The sequence below is a fragment of the Carcharodon carcharias genome, chromosome 10 (genome assembly GCF_017639515.1).
Source record: "Carcharodon carcharias isolate sCarCar2 chromosome 10, sCarCar2.pri, whole genome shotgun sequence".
In the NCBI taxonomy this organism is placed as follows: domain Eukaryota; kingdom Metazoa; phylum Chordata; class Chondrichthyes; order Lamniformes; family Lamnidae; genus Carcharodon; species Carcharodon carcharias.
The window spans coordinates 55928428-55955353 of NC_054476.1; the positions used below are offsets into that span (position 1 = coordinate 55928428).

A 26926-nucleotide genomic window follows, 5' to 3' on the forward strand; every position below is an offset into this window, starting at 1 on the left:
CAATACTCAAATTCTGTACTACCAAGTGACTAACAATAATAACTGTGAGTGGTGATAGTCTCACTGTTAATACTACAGCAAATTCTGGGCCATTAAATAATTGTAATAAACAGAGTAAGATTTCCAGTTATCTTTGAACAGTGGATGACATTTTCATGATAACTGCTCCACACAGTAGAACAATATAATAGCATTTCATTCATTGTTTGTGTCTATGATAACTACCTATGAGTAGACTATGATAGCATTTTGGTAACAGAAAATATGCTGAATTATTCCTCTGTAATCTGATATTAAGAAGATATCTTAGTGAGATATTATTGTTAGAGTATGTAAGTGGTAAAATGGATGTTACTACACTCTGAAAATGGGAAATATTCACAGTTTAAAAATGGTTCACTTATCTACCCATGTACTGCAATGATTTAAATAAGCACAATTCAGCAGAACACAATTCTCTAGGCTTGATTTTGTTGGGCAAGCTTTTATCTTCTTCCTGTAACTTTTATTGTTTTTTTGCATACCTGACCTGTATCAGCAGGCACTTCACCTGGCCCAAGCCCTCCACAAATGCCCTTGTTGACAGTCATCAGGAAATGTGAGTGAATGACCAAGTAACACTTTCTTCCAATCCTTGTCCTTTGCCCCCAGGACAGACTGCTGTCTCCTCGTGGTGCCTCCCTGCTCAACACATCACATTCCAGAGAGAAGCAGAACTCATAGCTGCTTTTATCCACCTTTTCCACTACTAGATAATGACCCAGTGGCCCTTAGTGGCATAACATGATTGTAACATATTATTCTCCACCAATGTGCAGCAGTTTATCCTCACCTGCAAGAGCCTCATTGTCGGTAGCCTCTGCATCACTGTCAGCACTTATTCTTGGTAGCAAAGTTACAGTGTTACACAGAATGCACAGCAAAGAAAGCAGCAACGCCTTACCTCCTCCCACCAGCTCCAGGTGGTGAAACTAAAACAGGTTACATTTACAATACAACTAAAATTTTGAGTTCATCCAGTTGTAAACTAAATATAACAGAATTTAAATAAAGAAATATAAACGATGATCACAATCTCCACTATTTACTTTAGTGCATCTTTGTTTTCTGGAATGATAGCTAAGCACCTCCAACAAACATTTAAAATCCATAACTGTTTGCAGTCCTCCATTACCCACTCAGAATGTGATACAGGTTTGAATTCTGCCCCACACACCATTGCTTTTGCAATAGATGCAACTTGATAGCTTTTGTTTTTGGGAAGGTGACAATGACTTCTTAAACTCTAGGCTGACAAGATAAATATGGATGAAGAAAGTCTTTCGGTTTATTTGGAAAACGTACATTTCTACAATCACATCATTGAATTGTTTTTTAAATGTTCCCAAGTTTTTTCCTCCAATCTCCTACTGCAAAGTCCAATCTAACTGTTGATCAATCTTTATGTGAAAAACACCCTAAACTTGCCCTCACCAGCTTGAATCTTTGTCATTTTAAGAAAGTTTGACTTGATTTTCTGTATTTTCTGTACTCGTTATTTGATATTATCAAGGCTGAAAACAAAGTTTTTTCTTATAAGTCAATCATTTGAATCTGAAAAACAACTTTGTGGTTCTTTTCAACACTGTCTCTGAAATGTTTCCTCTATCTTGATAAACACTGTTATGGTCAGGCCACATTTAAAGCATTGTAACTAGTTTCAAAATAACATCATACAACTTTAAAACCAAATGTTAAAATAGGGGCAATGGGTTAATTTCTGTGAATTAAAAAATGATCTCGCCCAGGTGGATTGGTATCAAAATGTTGTAGGCAACATATTAATTGAACATTGTGAGACCTTCAAAGAGGAGATTGCTTAAGTACAGAGTAGACACGTTCCCACCAGGAGTAAAGGAAAGGCATCCAAAGCTAGAGCTCCCTGGATGACTGAAGATTAAGACGTTTAAATGAAACAGAAGAAGATGGCTTGTGATGTAGGTAAGCTTCATAATACAGTAGAGAACTAAACTGAACACAGAAAGTGCAGAGGCAATCGAAAATAGGGAATAAGAAGGGCAAAGAGAGAGTATGAGAATAGATTATCAACTAACATAAAAGGAAAGTTAAGAATCTGTTATAAACCCATCGGCCATGATTTTGTAGTCAGTGACGAAATGACAACGCTCGCTTTTGACATTGAAGAAAATTGTCTACAAATATCTAGCAAACTCTGTGGCCTGGATTTCCCCTTTCTTGACATTGGCACCAAGTCAAGGGATCTCCAAGAATTCAACAACAGTGACATCATCAAGCAGTAAAGCAGTCAATCACATTAAAATATTTACACAGACAGCAGATGAGGAAGGAAAAAACACTTATTATCCTTAATTTTAGATTAAATTTTCCAGAGAGCAAAATAACTGATTGGAACATACACATCAGATTATAGTAGAGGCTAAAATACCATAGATAAAAATAAATTAAAAATAGTATTTTTTAAATATGTGAATTTTTTTTATCATAATGGAGAAATTTGACATTCCAAAAATATAAAATTAGTTATTCAGTGCCAATAAAGCAGTTCACATTAATTATGAACTTAGTGCATGGTGCTTAAAAACCCAGTTACACCTCATTTAGCAATGTGTTATTTTTTTTAAGGATTTTTACAGTGAGACTAATGGCATAAAAGGGCAATTTATCATTAGTTCAGTGATTTCTAATTGATACATTCTGGAGCACTCCAACAGTGCACAATATGGAGATAATCATTGATGGTAATTTCTGGATTTCTGTGTTTAACTGTGCTTGTGTCTTTAGTTGCTGTCAGCTTCAGAAGAGCAATGACATGAATGCTGACAGCCTCAGCATTATTGCTACCACAAAATCTGGGCCATAGATAGCAAAATGATAGCCAATGGAAAGATGGAGTTGCTTAAGGACCACAAAGGAGATCTTCTTGTGCAAGTAGCTGAAGTACGACATGTGTACTTTGCCTCAAAGAGGATGCTGTTAATGTAGCAACATTTGATAACTTACAAATAGGTAAAGAGGAGGTACTTAAAACATTGCCAGTATTCAAGATATAAAAGTTATTCAGTCCATATGAAATTACAAGATTACTAAGGGATGTAAGGGTAGAAATTGTGGAGGCTGTAGCCATTATCATCTAATCTTCTTTAGATCTGGAAGCAGTACCAGAGAGCTCAAAGATTGGAAATGTTACAAACCCATTTTAAAAAGGGGAGAGAGATAAGCCTGGCAATTACAGACCTGTCATGCTAATGTTGCTGGTGAGAAAACTTTTACGGACAATGATCTGGGACAAAATTTATTTGCATTTGGAAAATATTGGGCTAATGAATGAAAGCCAGCATAGATTTGTTAAAAACAATCATGTTTGATTAAAAACAAAAAAAACTGCGGATGCTGGAAATCCAAAACAAAAACAGAATTACCTGGAAAAACTCAGCAGCTCTGGCAGCATTGGCGGAGAAGAAAAGAGTTGACGTTTCGAGTCCTCATGACCCTTCGAAGGGTCATGAGGACTCGAAACGTCAACATGTTTGATTAACTTCATTGAGCCCTTTGATGAAGTAATGGAGAGCAAACTGATGACAGTAGCCTGTTGATGTAGCATATATGGATTTTCAAAATGCTTTGGTGCAGTGTAACATAATATACTAATAAGAAAAATTAAAGCCCATAGGATTAAAAGGAGAGTGGCAGATTGGACCCAAAATTGGCGAAGGGACAGAAAACAAAGAGCGTGGTGAATGGTTGATTTTCAAACAGGAAGCAAGTATACATAGCATCCCACAGGGGTTGGTACTTGGACCACTGCTCTTATATCAATGACCTAGGCTTGAGGAGACAGGGTATAATTTCAAAATTTGAAGATGATACAAACTCTGAAATGTAATAAACAATGAGGATGATCTGAACCGATAATGGCCACAGCTGTCCAAACAATAGATTACTCTATGGGAAGGAAAGAACAGGTTCTCATTTCAATTTCAAAGAAGAGAGCCTGTCAATCAATATAGAGAAGCAGATGGTTAGATTTTTTCCAAGTGTTAAAACCAGGGCCCAGATTTTCACCATGATTGAGAGCCTCTCCATCGTGATGAAAATGGCAAACAAGACCGGAAATTCTAAGTTCTGCCCCCAAACACTGCATTTTCATGGGGGCGGGACTGGAATCAGGTCATGGTTACCGCATGTGTAGTTTCCGAAGGTAGCTGGCCATTTAAATCACCAGCTTCCTCCACTGAAGTGGGATTTTGGTGGACCAGGAGAGTGAAACCCATAGTGTGCAGATTGGACCAAGTAAGGCAGGTCTGAACTTGATGGATTATTTTGGATAGCCATTTGGAGAGGTAAGGTACCCCTTTGGATCTGGTCCCAGGACACCTTTGCGAGAGGTAAGGCAGCCTCTGGGACTCTTAAAATTAAACATGAATGTGTATAAGAAGTACATAAACACCTTGCAACTGTCAAAACTGTTAAGCTGCCAAGGAACTGTCAAAGTTGTAAAGGAACTGTCAAAGAATATTAGATGAGTTGGCATGGAGGGGGTAAGGGCAAAGGGTGGTGGGTAGGGGGCATGGGCTGGCATGAGTTGGCACTGAGTTGGCATGGGGCTACATGGGGCCATATGAATGTGGGGAAGAAAGGAGGTATGAGGGGCCTTGGGGGTGGGTAGGGTTCATGGGTTGGCATAGTTTGGCATGAATGGGAATGTGGAGTGTGTGAGGAGGGAGGGTGAGGATTGAGAGCTGGAGGGCTGTTTTTTGTTTTAATCTTTTTAAAATTTAATTCAACAAGGTGCCGGAGCACAGAGGCAGGCCTACTGCCCAGCCCATCTCTGCATCTGGCAGCCTCCATACTAAACAAGCTTTCCATTTTCTTCATGAACTGTCAAATCTGACGCGCTTTTAATGGGCTTCCAAAACCCCGTATCATCAGATGAAAATAGTGTGCGGGAAGAAATCTGATTATTTGTCCCCCTTTAAAATGGGGGACCCAATCTAATTTGCACACTAGGCATTCCTGACCCACAAAAAGGCCAGAGGAAAATGGCACGGGGTCAGTGATGTGGAGGGAAATAGTATTTTCTCCAATAAAAACTAAATGTGGCTATTCACGCACAGGATCGTGCCTCCAAACCCTGGCAAAAATTCGGCCGGTAGAGTAGAAAAATCAAGTAAGTTATGCTAAACCTTGATAAAATGCTGGTTAGGCCTCAGCTGGAGCATTGTGTCCAAGTCAGTATATCACACTTTAGGATGGATGTCAAGGCCTTGGGAAGGGTGCAGAAGCGATTCACCGGAATGGTACTAGTGAAGAGGGACTTCCATTATGTGGAGAGACAGAAGAAGCTGGGGCTGTCCCCCTCAGAATAGAGATGATTAAATGGAGATACAATAGATGTATTCAAAATTGTGAAAGGTTTTGATAGAGTAAATAAGAAGAAACCGTTTCCGGTGGTAGAAGAGGCTTTTATGAAAAATTAAGCATACCGTGGTGTAAAGCCTTCTATAGTCTATTTGGAATGTCATTCCCTAAAAAAAATTTAGCAAGATTATTCAAACCTGGGCTTCCCCATCTGAAGCAATGATGTTATGATTGACTGCATTGTTTTACTGGATAGTGATGAGTCTTAATAGAGAGAAATAGAGTTCACAGGTCAAACTTTTAAATGGCCACTAAAGCAGGACCATAGACAGAAGCTATAAATTTGCCACCACTGGCCAGGTGCTTGGTTGCTGGCATGTCCCTTATTCTGGGCCATTTTTGAAGAGGTTGACTGTGGAGGGACTGGGGAATTGCTACTTACCCGGAAGCAGCAGGTAGCCAATTACACCCCCTAATGGGTCTATTAAGGCCGTTGTACTGAAATTTTCCAATTGGCAGTCAGCCCTCGGCTGAGGCCGAATCCCAGCTGATGAATGGAAGTGGGCTGTCAGCAGTAGACAGGTGGGCCAGCACTCCATCTGATCTTTTTGATTTTTAAATGTTTAAAAAGTCTTCAAAAGGTGCTTTTACCTTGGGGTGCCTGCCCTTTCACCTACCTAGATCAACAGCTTCCACCTCTGACAACAGGGCTGCTGATCTGTCATTGCTGGAGGTTCTTCTGTTGGCTTAGGGAACCCTCTGCCAGTGCTTAATTGGACAGTGAACATGCACTCTGGCCACTAATTGGGCTGCTCATCAAACATTGAGTCAGGCAATGGGCAGGGAGTTATGACCTGGAAATGCAATTGGCATTGGGTCCCAACCTCAGAACAAGAACTCAGCAGAGTGTCTCAGGTCTGTGAGTCTGCAGTTCTTGCATCAGATTTCTCAATCTTCATTAATATGCTTGTACTGTTAATTTGTTTCCAGTCTACTGGAACTATAAAAAGATGACTGTTAGCTTGACTACTTGATTATACCTTTCAGGAGATATAATATGTTTGTGTAGATATTTAAATATAATTTTTCTAACACATGCAATCAAATGAGAACTCTTCCCTACCCAGTGCCTGCCAGTTGCTGATTACGCACAGATCCTAGCCAGCACACCTCCTGGTGCTGTGTCCACACAGCTTCTTTCCCACTGTGACTTACAGATCATTCAGAAGCCTCAAAATCCCTCAGCGCAGCAGAAAATTACAAAAGCTCTGCAAATATAATCTATATAAAACTGTATTAAAATACATACTGTAGACAAACTGTAAACTAGATTTTTATATACAGCGTTGTCTATTTTACATTGATACATTTTTGATTTCCTTTATTTCTAAAGCTCAGACTATCTGAAGTCTTTGTGATACATTTTGTTATTCCAAGTGAAATTCAATGTCTATATAAGGCACACATATGCACAATTTAAACTATTTGTGATGCATTTGTTTTGTTTTCAACTGCAGCAAAAATACATCACCCAATTGGATTGTACATTATATAGTGTAATATTCCTGTCTTATTTACCATGGGACATTCACTAATTCACAAATTTCCTTCATAAATGTGCCATAAAATACATCTTGTCTTGTTGATAATTTTTTCTCATTGACTACCTGATCTCTTTGATATTGAGTTTTACAGCTCACTGCAGGTTTAGTGAGAAGTGAGGGCATTCCTGGTAAGAAGGCCAACTGAAAGGACATTCAGCAGTGGAAGGGGAAACAGGTTGGGGATGTGATAGCAGCAAGGTTAATGGCAGTGGCATTATGACTAGTGTCAAGAAACATACTGAGACCATTGTTCTAAATATCTCATGCCACAGTCGACCCATCTTGTAACATGCTTTTCCCTCAAGATAAAATTTCCCTATAGGCAAAATAACATACCTCTTGAAATAAATTCATTCAAATTCTAAGAGTAAACTCACCTTTATTGGCTGCGCCGTTCCCAAACCACGGCAGATTTAACCCTGCTGTTTCTTTGGGCAGAATCGTCCCCGATTTGCACTAAATGTGATAGCAGGTGGGAAAAAGGATGTCTTACCTGCTGGCTGCAAAGGCGAGTTTTCGCGCCATTTCATCACAGTCCCGCCTCATTAATCGTGCATTCCCTGGAAACATGTCGGGTCGCTGGCAGGGCACCTTCTGATTAAGCCGCCTCGCTGTCACCTCAGGCCTTCAGGAAACCAGGCTCCGTGTTTAAAGGCCACGCCTGCAAAAAGCTAGCACTCTTCACGGGATAGGAAGCTGCTGCGAACTAAAGGCTGCCAACAAGAGGAAACATGCTGGCCCCAGATTTAGTGACCCCTCCCTCAAGTGCCTGCTGGTTGCAGTGGAGGCCTGCTGCAATTTCCTCTACCCCAGCTCTGGGCGAAGGCCAGCAAGCAAGGTCACCAATCCTGCATGGGAGGCGATGGCAGCAGTAGTCACCGCCAATGCCCTTCAAAAGATGATAGCCAGCCAGTGATGAAAGGTGATGAATGGTCCCCTCCATTCCGCCAGGGTAAGTCACTCTTCTCATCACTCTCAACGCATACACTCAAGCTCAGCACTCATCCATAGGGATCTCACTCACTGTCAGTTCAAGGGACATCACCATTTACTCTCTCTCCCACTCACCTCATCTGCCCTGCAAACCATGCCCTCTTCCTATCCGTGGCACCACTCACCACACACACATGCCAGGAACACTTACCAACTGGCCTGACTGGTGCCCTGCTTACACTCTCTCCACCTGTATTCATGCAGGACAAACTGGCACAGAACAAAAGGGAGAGGTCATAGACTGGTGGAGGAATGCCTGAAATCATGGTCCTCACGGACTTTGAATGGAGCTGGCCGGCGATGATCTGAACCATTCCTCTGCTGACAGTGAGGTCAGCGGTGCTCAACCAAGTGAGGATCCAGCAGTGCAACATCCATCAAACAACCAGGCTGTGAATGATGTGTCCTGTTTCACAGGCCACTGCCACACACTAATTATCTCTCCTTGCTTTCACAGTCACATCTGGGAAACAGCTGACAAAGAACATGACCCAGGTCCTTGACTCATGCCCCAAAGACACATCAGAAGAGGAATCTGCTGAAACCTTCATTGAAGACCAGTCACAGCGCTCAGCCACACCCTCCACCAGCGCAGAGACACATACCTCAGTGGGACCTAGCTTTAGAGTGGCCTCAGGGTCACAGACTTTCCAGGTTTCTGGCACTCAGAGGACTGTTGAAGGCCAGAAATTGGCTGAGTCCGAGTCAGATGATGAACCTCTGGACTCAGCCATACCTCAGTTGCTGGAGCTGCAAAGGCAAGCTCAGGAACATCAAGAAGGGATGACGGCTGCACTGCTCAGATTGCAAGGCATGATGGAGGGGTACCGGCTGCCTTCAGTCTGTGGTGATAGCACTGGCATGCCAATGCACTGAGGTCAACACCTCCATAATATGCTTGAATTTTACATTCAGTTTGAGAGAGAGAGGAGTGGGTCTGAGACTATGTTTTTTAAACATAGGGCAGTTATGAGGGCATGAAAGCAGAGATGGCTAAAGTGAATTGGCAAATTAGATTAAGGGATAGGTCAATAGAGGTGCAGTGGCAAACAATTAAGGGGATATTTCAGAATACACAGAATAGATACATTCTAACGAGAAAGAAGAAGCCCAAGGGGCGGACACATTACCCGTGGTTAACTAGAAAGGTTAAAGATAGTATCAAACTTAAAGAAAAAGCATATAGGTGGCAGGTCAAAAGACTGGACAAAATGTAAGGAACAGCAAAGGATGACTAAAAGATCAATAAGGACAGAAAAGTTAGAGTATGAGAGAAAGCGAACCAGAAATATAAAAACAGATAGTAAGAGTTTCTATAAATATTTTTAAAAGTAACGAGTTAACAAAGTGAGCATTGGTCCTATAGAAAGCGAGTCTGGAGAATTGATAATGGAAAACAAGGAAATGGCAAATTAATTGAACAAGTATTTTGCATCAGTCTTCACTATAGAGGATAAAAGTAACATCCCATAAGCAGCTTTAAACCAGGAAATGGAAGGGAGGGAGGAACTCAGGAAAATTATAATCACCAGAAAAGTGGTACTGAGTAAATTGTTGGAACTGCTGGCTGACAAGTGCTCGGGTCCTGATGGATTTCATTCTAGGGTCTTAAAAGAAGTGGCTAGTGAGATAGTTGATGCATTGGTTTTAATTTTCCAAAACTCCCTAGATTCGGGGAAGGTTCCACCAGATTGGAAGATAGCAAATGTAACTCCATTATTCAAAAAGGGAAGGAAACAGAAAGCTGGAAATCACAGGTCAGTTAGCTTAATATTTGACATGTGGCAAATGTTAAAAGCTATTATTAAAGAAGCTATAGCAGAGCACTTGGATAAGCTCAAGGTCATCAGGCAGAGTCAACATGGTTTTGTGAAAGGAAAATCATGTTTAACCAACTTATTGAAGTTCTTTGAGGAAGTAATATGCACTCTGGATAAAGGGGAACTGGTGGATATACTGTACTTAGATTTCCAGAAGGCATTTGTTAAAGTACCACATCAAAGGTTATTGCGGAAAATAAATACTCATGGTATAGGGGGTAACATATTGGCAGGGATAGAAGATTAGATGGCTAATAGAAATAAGAGAATAGGCATAAATGGGTCTTTTTCAGGTTGGCAAGATGTAATGAGTGGTGTGCCACAGGGATCAGTGCTGGGATCTCAACTGTTTACAATTTATATAAATGACTTGGACAAAGTGATGGATGGGATAGTTGCCAAATTTGCTGATGACACAAAAATATGTAGGAAAGTAATTTGTGAAGAGGATTTAAGGAGGCCACAAAAAGATATAGATAGGTTAAGTGAGTAGGCAAAGATCTGGCAAATGGAGTGTAATGTGGGAAATGTGAAATTGTCCATTTTGGCAAGAAGAATGAAAGAAAGGCATATTATCTAAATGGAGAGATATTGCCGAGCTCTAAGATGCAAAGGGATCTGGGTGCTTTAGTGCATGAATCGCAAAAAGGCTAATTTGCAGGCACAGCAAGCAATTAGAAAAGCTAATAGAATGTTATAATTTATTGTGAAGGTAATTGAACACAAAAGTATGGAGGTTATGTTTCAGTTAAACTGACCACTAGTGAGTCCACATCTGGAGTACTCTGTACAGTATTGGTCAACTTATTTAAGAAAGGATGTAAATGCATTGGAAGCAGTTAAGAGAATGTTTACTAGACTATTACCTGGAATGGATGGGTTGTCTTATGAGGAAAGGTTGGACAGACTATGTTTGTATCCATTGGAGTTTAGAAGAGTAAGAGGCGACTTGATTAAAACATCCTGAGGGGAATTGACAGGGTGGATGTGGAGAGGATCTTTGCTCTAGAGCTAGGAGTCACTGTTTAAAAATAAGGGGTTGCCCATTTAAAATGAAGATGAGGTGAATGTTTTTCTCTCAGAGAGTCTTTGGAACTCGCTTCCTGAAAAGGCAGTGGAAGCAGGATCTTTGAGTATTTTTAAGGCAGAGTTGGATAGATTATTGATAAGCAAGGAGCTGATAGGTTATCGGGGGTAGGCAGGATGCAGATTTGAGGTTACTATCAGTTATTAAATGACAGAGCAAGGCTCAAGGGGCCGACTGGCCTACTCTTGCTCCTTGTTTGTACGTTCACATGTAACATGGTAGGATGGCGGCCGCCGTCTCTGGTCCAGGACATTGGTCTGGCATTGTAGCGTGGGCTGACCTTCATTGCTGATGTCATTGTTGGCCTGCAACAGTGTCAATGTGAGGGGGGTGCAGGGCAGATCGATCTCACCCAAGCGTCCCAGGCTTCTCAAGGAGTCAGCCAGGGGACCTTGGGCACCCACAGGGAGGAGGATCAGCAGGTGCATACCCCTGAGCCATCTACCCAGTTAACTCTGAGAGTGCCTGGTCCATCCAAATCCCCTCTTTCAGCAAATCAAGCTCCACAGGCCAAGGAGGGAGCCACTGCCACACAGCAGGATTCAGAAAGCAGCCGGAACCCTCCAGGCCTTGGCCCTCCAGAGGATGCCTGCCAGGTTCATCACAGGCAGAGCGTAGCAGTCAGCAGGTTGCCCCCACTCTGCTATGGATGTCAGGGGCTAGGGAAAGTGTGGGCACCAAAACATAATGGCACAGTTAGAAATGTTAAGAAGATGTAACTCTTTCAAGTACAAACACGTTTCCATCTGAAGTTACATTGTTTCATAGTTTGCCAGTATGAGATGTGAACTCTTGATAATCTTTTAAATGAAAACCAAATCAACAAAATTGGGATAAATCAGGCACAGCCCCTAATTCAGGTCAGCTGTAAAACCAAGAACAAAGTTTAAAGGAAACTTACAAACTTTAAATCAAAATGTGATTAAAGGGGTCAACAAAACACCCCAGTCCCCGCGGTGCCCACCGAGCACGGAAGGCCTCGAGAGTGCCAGCAGACACCACGTGCTCCTTCTCCAGGGACATCCGGCAGCGAACGTAGCCACGGAAGAGGGACAAACAATCGGGCGGGACTCCCCCGTCGATCGCCCGCTGCCTGGACCTGTTAATGGCCAACTTGGCCAGGCCCAGGAGCAGGTTCACGAGGAGGTCCTCCTCCTTCCCGACCCCCTTCCGCACCGGGTGCCCATAGAGTAGGAGCGTGGGGCTGAAGTGCAAACAAAACATCAATAAAAGGTTTTTCAAATAACTAAAAAGGGAGTGCAGTCTACAACACCCTATGTATACATGGTCCACGGACTCCACAAGACCGCAAAAAGGGCACGTGTCCTGAGAGTCCGTGAACCTATGCATCCTCTTATTATAAGGGACTGCTGCATGCAACACCCTCCAACCCAGGTCCCCGATAGAAAGGGGGAGGACACCTCCGTAGAGGGCCTCCCATTGGGGGCCTCCGCCGCCGGACGGCAACAAGGCACGCCAGGGCGTGTCAGGTCGACGGACAAGGGCAAGAAAATGGAAGGAGTGCAGCAGCAGTCCGTACAAAAAGCCCCTCTTTGCCGTGCCAAAAGGCACAGAGGGCATGTCCCCGAGGCAGCTCATATTGCGGGGCACCAGCACCCGAGGGAGGGTTTGGGGCTTGGGGCCAATGTGGAATTCTGTCCGAACAGGGGAACGCTCAGACGGAAGACCACCGCGCACCTGGGCCACCTCAAGACCCAAAATAACCTCGTGTGCGAGCACAACCGTTCTCAGGTCTTGGATGGCATCGGCTGCGACCTGGACACTCACAGACGCGCGTTGCGCCAACTCCTGCGGGAGCATCCAGCCCAGTCCTCCGCCACCCAGCACGACCCCGATCCTGGTCACCCCTGCGGCCACAGCCCTCCTCTCCGCCAACCACTGAAAAGGACAGAGGGGCGGATTCCTGAGCAGCGGCTCTCTGACGATAGCCGCTACTCCTGACGGGGGAGAGCTGCGTCGCTAGGCGACCACTTTCCAGACTTTGATCAGGTCCTGGTAAAAGACGGGCAACACCTGCAAGGAGCCACCGAGGCCCAGCTGTTCTATAAACAGGAGCTGCACGTCATAATTCAGGCCGTGCACCTGACGGAAGAAATACGTCATCAGGGCACACCATCTAGGAGGAGGCTCGACGTAGAGGTATCGTTGCAGGGTCTGAAGGCGGAAAGTCGCCACCTGTGTGCGTAGGCACACTAGCGCCTGACCACCCTCCCTAAGCGGGAGACTCAGAACCTCGGCAGCGACCCAGTGCAATCTTTTGTCCCAGAAGAAGTCAACTAACAATCTCTGGATTCTTGTGACAAAGTCCAGGAGAGGGGTCAAAGTGACCAGCCGATACCACAACATGGTGGCGATCAGCTGGTTTATGACCAGAACTCGACCTCGGTAAGATAGCACTCGGAGCAGTCCTGTCCAGCGCCGCAGGCGACCGGTGACTTTCGTCTCCAGTTTCTGCCAGTTTGCCGGCCAGGATTCCTCAGCGGGGCAGAGATGGACCCCCAGGTAGAGGAGGCTGGTCCTGCTCCAGGTGAAAGGCCTGAGCTCCTCGGGTAGGGGATCCATCTGCCACTGACCGACCAGGAGTCCAGAACATTTACCCCAGTTGATCCTGGCAGAAGAAGCGGCAGAGTAGACCTCCTGGCACTCGCGCATCCTCCGCAGGTCAGCCGGGTCACTAAACATAAGGAGTACGTCATCGGCGTAAGCCGAAAGGACCACCCCGATGCCCTGCCCGCGCAGAACCAATCCCGACAACCTCCTCCGCAAGAGGCGCAGGAAAGGCTCCACGCAAGTAGAATACAACTGGCCAGACAGGGGGCAGCCCTGACGTACCCCTCTCCCAAAGCAAAGGGGCGCCGTCAGGGACCCGTTAACCTTCACTAGACACTCCGCGGCGGTGTACAGAAGTCGGATCCGGGCGACAAAATGCGTCCCGAACCCGAAAGCTCTCAGAGTTCCGAGTAAGTATTCGTGATCCACCCTGTCGAACGCCTTCTCCTGATCGAGAGACAGGAAGGCGCTCGAAAGACCAGCCCTCTGGGAATGGTGGATGATGTCCCGGACCAGATGGATGTTATCATAAATGGTTCGGTCCGGGACGGTATAGGACTGGTCAGGGTGGATCATGTGGTCCAGCACGGTGCCGAGGCGAGAAGACGTGGCTCGGGCGAAGATTTTGTAGTCCGTGCTGAGGAGGGAGACCGGGCGCCAGTTTTTAAGAAGGCGGAGATCCCCCTTCTTCGGCAGCAGGGCAATCACGGCCCTGCGCCACGAAAGGGGCATCTCCCCGGTAGCAATGCTCTCCCCCAGGACCCCCGCGAAGTCACTCCCCAAGACATCCCAGAACGCCCTGAAGAACTCCACGGTCAGCCCGTCTAGTCCCGGGGTTTTGCCCCTAGAAAGACCGTCGAATGCGCCGGTCAGCTCCCCCAGACTTATAGGGGAGTCGAGCTTTCCGGCGCACTCCGGGCCGACCTGCAGCAGGTCCTCCCACAAAACTCTGCAAGCTTCCTCACTGGACGGATCCGGAGAGAACAGGGCAGTGTAGTAATCTCGGGCAATGGCCCTGATGCCCTCCGGATCCGAGACAAGGGATCCGTCGTCGGCCAGCAGCGTAAAGAGCTGCTTACGGACCCCGTGCCTTTTTTCCAGCGAGTAGAAGAAGGGGGAGCCGCGGTCCATCTCCTTGAGGAACCGGATCCGCGACCTCACGAACGCGCCCCGAGACCCGACCATTTGCAGGTCCCGCAATGCGCCCTTCTTCTCATCGTACACCGACCGCAGGGCCGGGTCCGCGTCAGGCTGACGGAGACATGCCTCCAGGTCAAGCACCTCCTGCTCCAACTCCTCGACCCTGGATTTGCGGCTCTTTGTCGACCCCTTCGCGTACTCTTGACAGAAAACTCGGACGTGAGTCTTGCCCACGTCCCACCATAGCCTCAAGGAGGGGAAGCCTCCCCGCTTCCTTCTCCAGCCGGCCCAGAAGCAACGGAACAAGTCCAGGAACCGCTGGTCTTCCAACAACAGGTTATTAAAATGCCAGTACGCGGACCCCGTCCGAGCGCAGAACGAAGTGAGCTCCGCCCACACCAGACGGTGGTCCGTGCACGGAACCTGCTGTATAGAAGCAGCCGGAACGCAGGACACGTACGCCTTCGAAACGTAAAGGCGGTCGAGTCTGGACGCTCCGACTCCAGGTGACACAAAGGTGAACACGCTGGAGTCAGGATGGAGATTTCGCCAGACATCCACTAAGTCGAAGGACCTGACCAGGTCCCGCAACTTACTCACACCTCGCGTGCAGTGCGGGGTACCGTGACGGTCCCGGACCCCGAGGGTGCAATTGAAATCCCCCCCGAGGACGATGCACTCGCCAGCGTCGATGGAGCCGAGATGAGTGGACACTTCTTCAAAGAAGCTCGCTTGCTGCTGCGTGCCCAGGGGAGCGTACACATTCACAAAGTGAAGCACCGCCCCCCCCAGACGCACAGTCAGGTGCAGCAACCGGCCTGGCACCGGCTCCTTGACCCCCAAGATCTCCGGCTGAAAATGCGGGGCCAACAAGATAGCCACCCCGCCAGAATTGGAGGCTAGGTGACTCATGTAGACCCCCCCTCGCCACTCCAGGAGCCACGTGGCTTCGTCTCCCGGAACGGTATGGGTTTCTTGCAGGAAGCACAACGCATACTTCCCGTCCCTGAGGACCGAGAAGTTTTGGAACCTGCGCTGTGCACCCCTGCTGCCGCGGATGTTGAGGCTGGCTATAGTCGTCTTCATTGTCAAAGGTACATCAAACATTCACCATAAGTAATTAAAAAAAGAAGAGGACTTTTTAGTCCTTCCTCTCCTTCAGGAGCCCAGCGAGAAACGTTTGGACCCTCCGCCGCGCGTTCCTGTCCAACTCGGGAGACTTGAGAGCCTCGCGAGTGGACCAGAACACCAGCGGAAACGAATGCCACCGGTCCAAGGCCAACTGAACCCTGTCTCGGCGACCGCGGTGTCCCAACAAAAAGTCCCGGAGTTCCCTTGGGGGGGATGAGGGGGGAGTCAGTGGAGGGCACAAGGGGATCCACCACCTCGCTTGAGAGCGACTCCGCGTAATCCCCAACGATCACCACCGACACCCCGTCCTCCTCCGGGTCGTCGCCTCCAGCTTCCGACCCCTCCCCCGCATTGAGTACGGGGGCTGATTCGGAGCTGCCAGCTGGCTCTATCTGTGCCTCGATCCCACCCCCAGGATCAAGGCCAGAGGAGTCCTCTCTGGTCTCCTCTAAACTTTTTGGGCCAGAGGGCAGCGGCAGTTCTGATGCCCGCTCTCCTCCCGGCACCGGGTCGTCCGGGGAGCTCAGGACAAGCTCCTGACCTAAACATAGGACGCCTGGTGTCAAGGTTTGGGAGGGAGCGGGAAGGCCCTCCTTTTCGCCGCCACCCAATGACCCATTTATATTTTTTAAAATTTCCAAGCTGCATTCCCCCGATGAGCCAGAAGGGACCTCGGGGGTGTTAAGTGCACTGGAGACGGACACCACCACAAGGGAGGTGCCCTCAGTGACCCCCGAGGGGCCCTGTTCAGGGGACTGCAGCAGACTGGTAGGGGGAACAGTGGTAGGGGTAGGGGTTTCGGGTTCCCCCAGAGGGCAGGGCGAGGTTTTACTGGGTGGAGACGCCACCACCTCTTCATCAGGGGAAGGGACACGCCCAACTTCTTCAGTTTGGGCGTCGCCCACTTCCTCCTCCGAAGCGTGACGTCTCTTCTGGGTCAGGCTGGGGGCTAGGGAGACCTCCATTTCCGAGGCCCCCTCCTCCTTGTCCAGCCCTCCCGGACACACCACCCTCTGGGTTTTTGATGTTTGTTTCCCCGGCTCGGGGTCCCGCGTCTTTTCCCTGCCGGCCCCGGGAGCACGCGCAGGGACGACGCCAGGCCCAGCACTTGGCGCCTTAGCGCCGACGGACCCGGGAGCACACGCGGACATGACGTCGGGGCCGGATGATGTTTTTTCCCCCGAGCTGGTTTTTCCAGGTGTTTGGGGGGTTTGGGGCATTTCACGGGCCGCCTCCAAATTTCGGCTCTCCCCCCGCCTCACCGGCAGCCGAGATGGCAGCTGTTGCCGGGGTCGCTTCCCCTTGCGGGGAGGGAGATGGAGTGGTGGCGGGGGGAGGAGGGACGGTGCCAGCCGCGGCCGCTTGGGTGGGGCTTGTGGCCTTGGAGGCAGGGCAGTTCTTTCTTACGTGCCCCACCTCCTTACAGGCATGGCACCGCACGCCCTCCGTGGTCCAGAAGACCCGATAGGCGGTCCCCTCAAAATTAACTGAGAAGGCCCCCTCCAGGCACTCCTCCCGGGCCAAGCGGACGAAAACTTGGCGCCGGAAGGAGTACACGTGGCGGAGGGCTGAGTCTTTGAGGCCGAGCGGGACTGGCGCAACCCCTGACCTGACCTCCCCCAGCTTATTAAGGTGGGGGAGGAGGAGCCCACATGGTATAAAGGGCGGGACATTTGAAATAACAATCTTTTGGGCGGTGGCCTCAAGGGGATCCACCGCCAGAAAAGTCCCGCCCACAGTGAGCCCCTTCTGCAGGGCGAGTTGCACCGACCGCTCGGACCTCAAGAAAAAGATGGCCCTCCCATACATCTTTGAGGCCGCGACAATGGCTGAGGGGCCGCCAACCCCAGGCATAGCCTTTACGCAGGCCTCAATAGTCATCTCAGGGTGAGCGTAGCATTTTACCCCGAGGGCCCTGGTGAGGAGACGGAATGGCGACAGGGCAGCGGGAGCAGCAGGAGCTGCAGAAGCAACCACCCCCGCATAGGTCTTTTTTGTAGGCCCTGCCACCGGTGACAAAGCCGCCTTCACATTAGCCCTTGAGGGCCCGGCCACAGGAGATGTTGAACTGGCCTTAGGGCCAGAGCCACGCCCACCCTGGGAAGGATTGGCCATTTTTTTTAAATTATATATATTTTTTAATATATATATATTTTTTTTAAATATACAATGTTCCTCCCTAGGGAAAGAGGTAGTAATAACCTCCCCCTTTTGTACAGGAGAGGAGAGGAGGGAGAGGAGTGAAGGACAGGGAGGCACAGGAGGGAAAAGGGAAGAGTCCAGGTGGGTGTCTCCAATGAAAGGTGGACGTTGGGTGGGGGCCTGATGATCTTCTTGCAGGGGGAGGCGATGTCTTCACCAGCCACCGCTGGCCTTACTGGGAAAGGACTGGGTGGGGCGGGGGGGTTAGCAGAAAGGTGGTTTTAACCACACACCCCCCTCTCTTCCTTCCCCAAACCTTCCTGCAGTCTTCTTTCCTCCCCCTACAAAACAGTCCTTTATTGCCCCCACCTTACACAAACAATAACGTTGGACACCCACCTAGGATGTTGTTTTGATACACAGTCCTGGCCTCCTGGCCTTCCTGTCCTGAAGCAGCAACAGAAGCTGTTCTTCTTCTCTCCCTCTCTCTCCTTTTGCTCCACAGGGGCAGGTCCAGCAGCAGCTGCAGCAAACACCCTCAAGTCCAGGAGCAGCAGCAGCAGCAAATACCCTCGAGTGCAGGAGCAGCAGCAGCAAACACCCTCAAGTGCAGGTCCAGCAGCAGCAGCAAACACCCTCGAGTGCAGGTCCAGCAGCAGCAGCAAACACCCTCGAGTGCAGGTCCAGCAGCAGCAGCAAACACCCTCGAGTGCAGGTCCAGCAGCAGCAGCAAACACCCTCGAGTGCAGGTCCAGCAGCAGCAGCAGCAAACACCCTCGAGTGCAGGTCCAGCAGTAGCAAACACCCTCGAGTGCAGGTCCAGCAGCAGCAAACACCCTCGACTGCAGGTCCAGCAGCAGCAAACACCCTCGACTGCAGGTCCAGCAGCAGCAAACACCCTCGACTGCAGGTCCAGCAGCAGCAAACACCCTCGACTGCAGGTCCAGCAGCAGCAAACACCCTCGACTGCAGGTCCAGCAGCAGCAAACACCCTCGAATGCAGGTCCAGCAGCAGCAAACACCCTCGAGTGCAGGTCCAGCAGCAGCAAACACCCTCGAGTGCAGGTCCAGCAGCAAACATCCTCGAGTGCAGGTCCAGCAGCAGCAGCAAACACCCTCGAGTGCAGGTCCAGCAGCAGCAGCAAACACCCTCAAGTGCAGGTCCAGCAGCAACAAACACCCTCAAGTGCAGGTCCAGCAGCAGCAGCAAACACCCTCGAGTGCAGGAGCAGCAGCAGCATACACCCTCGAGTGCAGGGGCAGCAGCAGCAGCAGCAAACACCCTCGAGTGCAGGGGCAGCAGAAGCAACCCCAAAGGCAGCAGCAGAAACAGTTGAAACACTGAAGCGCAGCAACACCAACACCACACACCTTCTCTCCTCAGTATCAGGGAACCAACTGAATCCACAATTGCCTCCATGAGATCGTTAAGAAGATGAACTTTTGATAATCTTTTAAATGAAAACCAAATCAACAAAATTGGGATAAATCAGGCACAGCCCCTAATTCAGGTCAGCTGTAAAATCAAGGACAAAGTTTAAAGGAACCTTACAAACTTTAAATCAAAATGTGATTAAAGGGGTCAACAAAACACCCCAGTCCCCGCGGTGCCCACCGAGCACGGAAGGCCTCGAGCGTGTCAGCAGACACCGCGTGCTCCCTCTCCAGGGACACCCGGCAGCGAACGTAGCCGCGGAAGAGGGACAAACAATTGGGCGGGACTCCCCCGTCGATCGCCCGCTGCCTGGACCTGTTAATGGCCAACTTGGCCAGGCCCAGGAGCAGGTTCACGAGGAGGTCCTCCTCCTTCCCGACCCCCTTCCGCACCGGGTGCCCATAGAGCAGGAACGTGGGGCTGAAGTGCAAACAAAACATCAATAAAAGGTTTTTCAAATAACTAAAAAGGGAGTGCAGCCTACAACGCCCTATGTATACATGGTCCACGGACTCCACAAGACCGCAAAAAGGGCACGTGTCCTGAGAGTCCATGAACCTATGCATCCTCTTATTATAAGGGACTGCTGCATGCAATACCCTCCAACCCAGGTCCCCGATAGAAAGGGGGAGGACACCTCCGTAGAGGGCCTCCCATCGGGGGCCTCCGCCGCTGGACGGCAACAAGGCACGCCAGGGCGTGTCCGGGCAGCAGACAAGGGCGAGAAAATGGAAGGTGTGCAGCAGCAGTCTATACAAAAAGCCCCTCTTTGCCATGCCAAAAGGCACGGAGGGCATGGCCCCGAGGCGGCTCATATTGCGGGGCACCAGCACCCGAGGGAGGGTTCGGGGCTTGGGGCGAATGTGGAATTCTGTCCGAACAGGGGAACGTTCAGACGGAAGACCACCACACACCTGGGCCACCTCAAGACCCAAAATAACGTCAGGTCTGAGCACGACCGTTCTCAGGTCTTGGATGGCATCGGCTGCGACCTGGACACTCACAGACACGTGTCGCGCCAACTCCTGCAGGAGCATCCAGCCCAGTCCTCTGCCACCCAGCACGTCCCCGATCCTGGTCACCCCTACGGCCACAGCCCTCCTCTCCGCCAACCACTGAAAAGGACGGAGGGGCGGATTCCTGAGCAGCGGCTCTCTGACGATAGCCGCTACTCCTGACGGGGGAGAGCTGCGTCGCGAGGCGACCACTTTCCAGACTTTGATCAGGTCCTGGTAAAAGACGGGCAACGCCTGCAAGGATCCACCGAGGCCCAGCTGTTCTATAAACAGGAGCTGCACGTCATAATTCAGGCCGTGCACCTGAAAACGTAATGGCACGGTTAGAAATGTAACTCTTTCGAGTACAAATATGTTTCCATCTGTTTTTTTCAGATGAAGTTACATTGTTTCATAGTTTGCCAGTGTGAGATTTGAACTCTTGATAATCTTTTAAATGAAAACCAAATCAACAAAATTGGGATAAATCAGGCACAGCCCCTAATTCAGGTCAGCTGTAAAACCAAGAACAAAGTTTAAAGGAAACTTACAAACTTTAAATCAAAATGTGATTAAAGGGGTCAATAATGTAACTCTTTTGAGTACAAACCCGTTTCCATCTGTTTCAGATGAAGTTACGTTGTTTGCCATTGTGAGATTTGAACTCTTGATCTTGGGGTTATAAACCCAGTACCATAACCACTTGGCTATTTAGGCCAAGAGGTAAGAAGATGTAACTCTTTTGATTACAAACACGTTTCCATCTGTTCCAGATGAAGTTACATTGTTTCATAGTTCGCCATTGTGAGATTTGAACTCTTGATAATCTTTTAAATGAAAACCAAATCAACAAAATTGGGATAAATCAGGCACAGCCCCTAATTCAGGTCAGCTGTAAAACCAAGAACAAAGTTTAAAGGAAACTTACAAACTTTAAATCAAAATGTGATTAAAGGGGTCAACAAAACACCCCAGTCCCCGCGGTGCCCACCGAGCACGGAAGGCCTCGAGAGTGCCAGCAGACACCGCGTGCTCCTTCTCCAGGGACATCCGGCAGCGAACGTAGCCGCGGAAGAGGGACAAACAATCGGGCGGGACTCCCCCGTCGATCGCCCGCTGCCTGGACCTGTTAATGGCCAACTTGGCCAGGCCCAGGAGCAGGTTCACGAGGAAGTCCTCCTCCTTCCCGACCCCCTTCCGAACCGGGTGCCCATAGATCAGGAGCGTGGGGCTGAAGTGCAAACAAAACATCAATAAAAGGTTTTTCAAATACCTAAAAAGGGAGTGCAGCCTACAACACCCTATGTATACATGGTCCACGGACTCCACAAGACCGCAAAAAGGGCATGTGTCCTGAGAGTCCGTGAACCTATGCATCCTCTTATTATAAGGGACTGCTGCATGCAACACCCTCCAACCCAGGTCCCCGATAGAAAGGGGGAGGACACCTCCATAGAGGGCCTCCCATCGAGGGCCTCCGCCGCCGGACGGCAACAAGGCACGCCAGGGCGTGTCAGGTCGACGGACAAGGGCAAGAAAATGGAAGGAGTGCAGCAGCAGTCCATACAAAAAGCCCCTCTTTGCTGTGCCAAAAGGCACAGAGGGCATGTCCCCGAGGCGGCTCATATTGCGGGGCACCAGCACCCGAGGGAGGGTTCGGGGCTTGGGGCCAATGTGGAATTCCGTCCGAACAGGGGAACGCTCAGACGGAAGACCACCGCGCACCTGGGCCACCTCAAGACCCAAAATAACGTCGGGTCCGAGCACGACCGTTCTCAGGTCTTGGATGGCATCGGCTGCGACCTGGACACCCACAGACGCGCGTCGCGCCAACTCCTGCGGGAGCATCCAGCCCAGTCCTCCGCCACCCAGCACATCCCCGATCCTGGTCACCCCTGCGGCCACAGCCCTCCTCTCCGCCAACCACTGAAAAGGACGGAGGGGCGGATTCCTGAGCAGCGGCTCTCTGACGATAGCCGCTACTCCTGACGGGGGAGAGCTGCGTCGCGAGGCGACCACTTTCCAGACTTTGATCAGGTCCTGGTAAAAGACGGGCAACGCCTGCAAGGAGCCACCGAGGCCCAGCTGTTCTATAAACAGGAGCTGCACGTCATAATTCAGGCCGTGCACCTGACGGAAGAAATACGTCATCAGGGCACACCATCTAGGAGGAACACGTTTCCATCTGTTCCCATTCAGATGAGGTTACATTGTTTCATAGTTTGCCATTGTGAGATTTGAACTCTTGATAGTCTTTTAAATGAAAACCAAATCAACAAAATTGGGATAAATCAGGCACAGCCCCTAATTCAGGTCAGCTGTAAAACCAAGAACAAAGTTTAAAGGAAACTTACAAACTTTAAATCAAAATGTGATTAAAGGGGTCAACAAAACACCCCAGTCCCCGCGGTGCCCACCGAGCACGGAAGGCCTCGAGAGTGCCAGCAGACACCGCGTGCTCCTTCTCCAGGGACATCCGGCAGCGAACGTAGCCGCGGAAGAGGGACAAACAATCGGGCGGGACTCCCCCGTCGATCGCCCGCTGCCTGGACCTGTTAATGGCCAACTTGGTCAGGCCCAGGAGCAGGTTCACGAGGAGGTCCTCCTCCTTCCCGACCCCCTTCCGCACCGGGTGCCCATAGATCAGGAGCGTGGGGCTGAAGTGCAAACAAAACATCAATAAAAGGTTTTTCAAATAACTAAAAAGGGAGTGCAGCCTACAACACCCTATGTATACATGGTCCACGGACTCCACAAGACCGCAAAAAGGGCATGTGTCCTGAGAGTCCGTGAACCTATGCATCCTCTTATTATAAGGGACTGCCGCATGCAACACCCTCCAACCCAGGTCCCCGATAGAAAGGGGGAGGACACCTCCGTAGAGGGCCTCCCATCGAGGGCCTCCGCCGCCGGACGGCAACAAGGCACGCCAGGGCGTGTCCGGGCAGCAGACAAGGGCGAGAAAATGGAAGGTGTGCAGCAGCAGTCTATACAAAAAGCCCCTCTTTGCCATGCCAAAAGGCACGGAGGGCATGACCCCGAGGCGGCTCATATTGCGGGGCACCAGCACCCGAGGGAGGGTTCGGGGCTTGGGGCGAATGTGGAATTCTGTCCGAACAGGGGAACGTTCAGACGGAAGACCACCGCACACCTGGGCCACCTCAAGACCCAAAATAACGTCAGGTCTGAGCACGACCGTTCTCAGGTCTTGGATGGCATCGGCTGCGACCTGGACACTCACAGACACGTGTCGCGCCAACTCCTGCAGGAGCATCCAGCCCAGTCCTCTGCCACCCAGCACGTCCCCGATCCTGGTCACCCCTACGGCCACAGCCCTCCTCTCCGCCAACCACTGAAAAGGACGGAGGGGCGGATTCCTGAGCAGCGGCTCTCTGACGATAGCCGCTACTCCTGACGGGGGAGAGCTGCGTCGCGAGGCGACCACTTTCCAGACTTTGATCAGGTCCTGGTAAAAGACGGGCAACGCCTGCAAGGATCCACCGAGGCCCAGCTGTTCTATAAACAGGAGCTGCACGTCATAATTCAGGCCGTGCACCTGAAAACGTAATGGCACGGTTAGAAATGTAACTCTTTCGAGTACAAATATGTTTCCATCTGTTCTTTTCAGATGAAGTTACATTGTTTCATAGTTTGCCAGTGTGAGATTTGAACTCTTGATAATCTTTTAAATGAAAACCAAATCAACAAAATTGGGATAAATCAGGCACAGCCCCTAATTCAGGTCAGCTGTAAAACCAAGAACAAAGTTTAAAGGAAACTTACAAACTTTAAATCAAAATGTGATTAAAGGGGTCAATAATGTAACTCTTTTGAGTACAAACCCGTTTCCATCTGTTTCAGATGAAGTTACGTTGTTTGCCATTGTGAGATTTGAACTCTTGATCTTGGGGTTATAAACCCAGTACCATAACCACTTGGCTATTTAGGCCAAGAGGTAAGAAGATGTAACTCTTTTGATTACAAACACGTTTCCATCTGTTCCAGATGAAGTTACATTGTTTCATAGTTCGCCATTGTGAGATTTGAACTCTTGATAATCTTTTAAATGAAAACCAAATCAACAAAATTGGGATAAATCAGGCACAGCCCCTAATTCAGGTCAGCTGTAAAACCAAGAACAAAGTTTAAAGGAAACTTACAAACTTTAAATCAAAATGTGATTAAAGGGGTCAACAAAACACCCCAGTCCCCGCGGTGCCCACCGAGCACGGAAGGCCTCGAGAGTGCCAGCAGACACCGCGTGCTCCTTCTCCAGGGACATCCGGCAGCGAACGTAGCCGCGGAAGAGGGACAAACAATCGGGCGGGACTCCCCCGTCGATCGCCCGCTGCCTGGACCTGTTAATGGCCAACTTGGCCAGGCCCAGGAGCAGGTTCACGAGGAAGTCCTCCTCCTTCCCGACCCCCTTCCGCACCGGGTGCCCATAGATCAGGAGCGTGGGGCTGAAGTGCAAACAAAACATCAATAAAAGGTTTTTCAAATACCTAAAAAGGGAGTGCAGCCTACAACACCCTATGTATACATGGTCCACGGACTCCACAAGACCGCAAAAAGGGCATGTGTCCTGAGAGTCCGTGAACCTATGCATCCTCTTATTATAAGGGACTGCTGCATGCAACACCCTCCAACCCAGGTCCCCGATAGAAAGGGGGAGGACACCTCCATAGAGGGCCTCCCATCGAGGGCCTCCGCCGCCGGACGGCAACAAGGCACGCCAGGGCGTGTCAGGTCGACGGACAAGGGCAAGAAAATGGAAGGAGTGCAGCAGCAGTCCATACAAAAAGCCCCTCTTTGCTGTGCCAAAAGGCACAGAGGGCATGTCCCCGAGGCGGCTCATATTGCGGGGCACCAGCACCCGAGGGAGGGTTCGGGGCTTGGGGCCAATGTGGAATTCCGTCCGAACAGGGGAACGCTCAGACGGAAGACCACCGCGCACCTGGGCCACCTCAAGACCCAAAATAACGTCGGGTCCGAGCACGACCGTTCTCAGGTCTTGGATGGCATCGGCTGCGACCTGGACACCCACAGACGCGCGTCGCGCCAACTCCTGCGGGAGCATCCAGCCCAGTCCTCCGCCACCCAGCACATCCCCGATCCTGGTCACCCCTGCGGCCACAGCCCTCCTCTCCGCCAACCACTGAAAAGGACGGAGGGGCGGATTCCTGAGCAGCGGCTCTCTGACGATAGCCGCTACTCCTGACGGGGGAGAGCTGCGTCGCGAGGCGACCACTTTCCAGACTTTGATCAGGTCCTGGTAAAAGACGGGCAACGCCTGCAAGGAGCCACCGAGGCCCAGCTGTTCTATAAACAGGAGCTGCACGTCATAATTCAGGCCGTGCACCTGACGGAAGAAATACGTCATCAGGGCACACCATCTAGGAGGAACACGTTTCCATCTGTTCCCATTCAGATGAGGTTACATTGTTTCATAGTTTGCCATTGTGAGATTTGAACTCTTGATAGTCTTTTAAATGAAAACCAAATCAACAAAATTGGGATAAATCAGGCACAGCCCCTAATTCAGGTCAGCTGTAAAACCAAGAACAAAGTTTAAAGGAAACTTACAAACTTTAAATCAAAATGTGATTAAAGGGGTCAACAAAACACCCCAGTCCCCGCGGTGCCCACCGAGCACGGAAGGCCTCGAGAGTGCCAGCAGACACCGCGTGCTCCTTCTCCAGGGACATCCGGCAGCGAACGTAGCCGCGGAAGAGGGACAAACAATCGGGCGGGACTCCCCCGTCGATCGCCCGCTGCCTGGACCTGTTAATGGCCAACTTGGTCAGGCCCAGGAGCAGGTTCACGAGGAGGTCCTCCTCCTTCCCGACCCCCTTCCGCACCGGGTGCCCATAGATCAGGAGCGTGGGGCTGAAGTGCAAACAAAACATCAATCAAAGGTTTTTCAAATAACTAAAAAGGGAGTGCAGCCTACAACACCCTATGTATACATGGTCCACGGACTCCACAAGACCGCAAAAAGGGCATGTGTCCTGAGAGTCCGTGAACCTATGCATCCTCTTATTATAAGGGACTGCCGCATGCAACACCCTCCAACCCAGGTCCCCGATAGAAAGGGGGAGGACACCTCCGTAGAGGGCCTCCCATCGAGGGCCTCCGCCGCCGGACGGCAACAAGGCACGCCAGGGCGTGTCCGGTCGACGGACAAGGGCGAGAAAATGGAAGGTGTGCAGCAGCAGTCCATACAAAAAGCCCCTCTTTGCTGTGCCAAAAGGCACAGAGGGCATGTCCCCGAGGCGTCTCATATTGCGGGGCACCAGCACCCGAGGGAGGGTTCGGGGCTTGGGGCCAATGTGGAATTCCGTCCGAACAGGGGAACGCTCAGACGGAAGACCACCGCGCACCTGGGCCACCTCAAGACCCAAAATAACGTCGGGTCCGAGCACGACCGTTCTCAGGTCTTGGATGGCATCGGCTGCGACCTGCACACTCACAGACGCGCGTCGCGCCAACTCCTGCGGGAGCATCCAGCCCAGTCCTCCGCCACCCAGCACGTCCCCGATCCTGGTCACCCCTGCGGCCACAGCCCTCTTCTCCGCCAACCACTGAAAAGGACGGAGGGGCGGATTCCTGAGCAGCGGCTCTCTGAC

At 50.0% G+C, this 26926-nt stretch overlaps 1 protein-coding gene across 2 annotated transcripts in view; it reads left to right on the forward strand.

Annotated features, from left to right (window-relative positions):
• Positions 1-26926, forward strand: part of LOC121283626 — an 86256-nt gene that overhangs the window by 18504 nt on the left and 40826 nt on the right. The window contains exon 3 of one of the 2 annotated variants that reach the window (XM_041198402.1): positions 542-598. The exons of the other annotated variant lie outside the window; for it this stretch is intronic. Coding sequence (XP_041054336.1) covers positions 542-598 — 57 coding nt within the window. The remainder of the gene's footprint in view (positions 1-541; positions 599-26926) is intronic. 2 annotated transcript variants of the gene reach the window in all.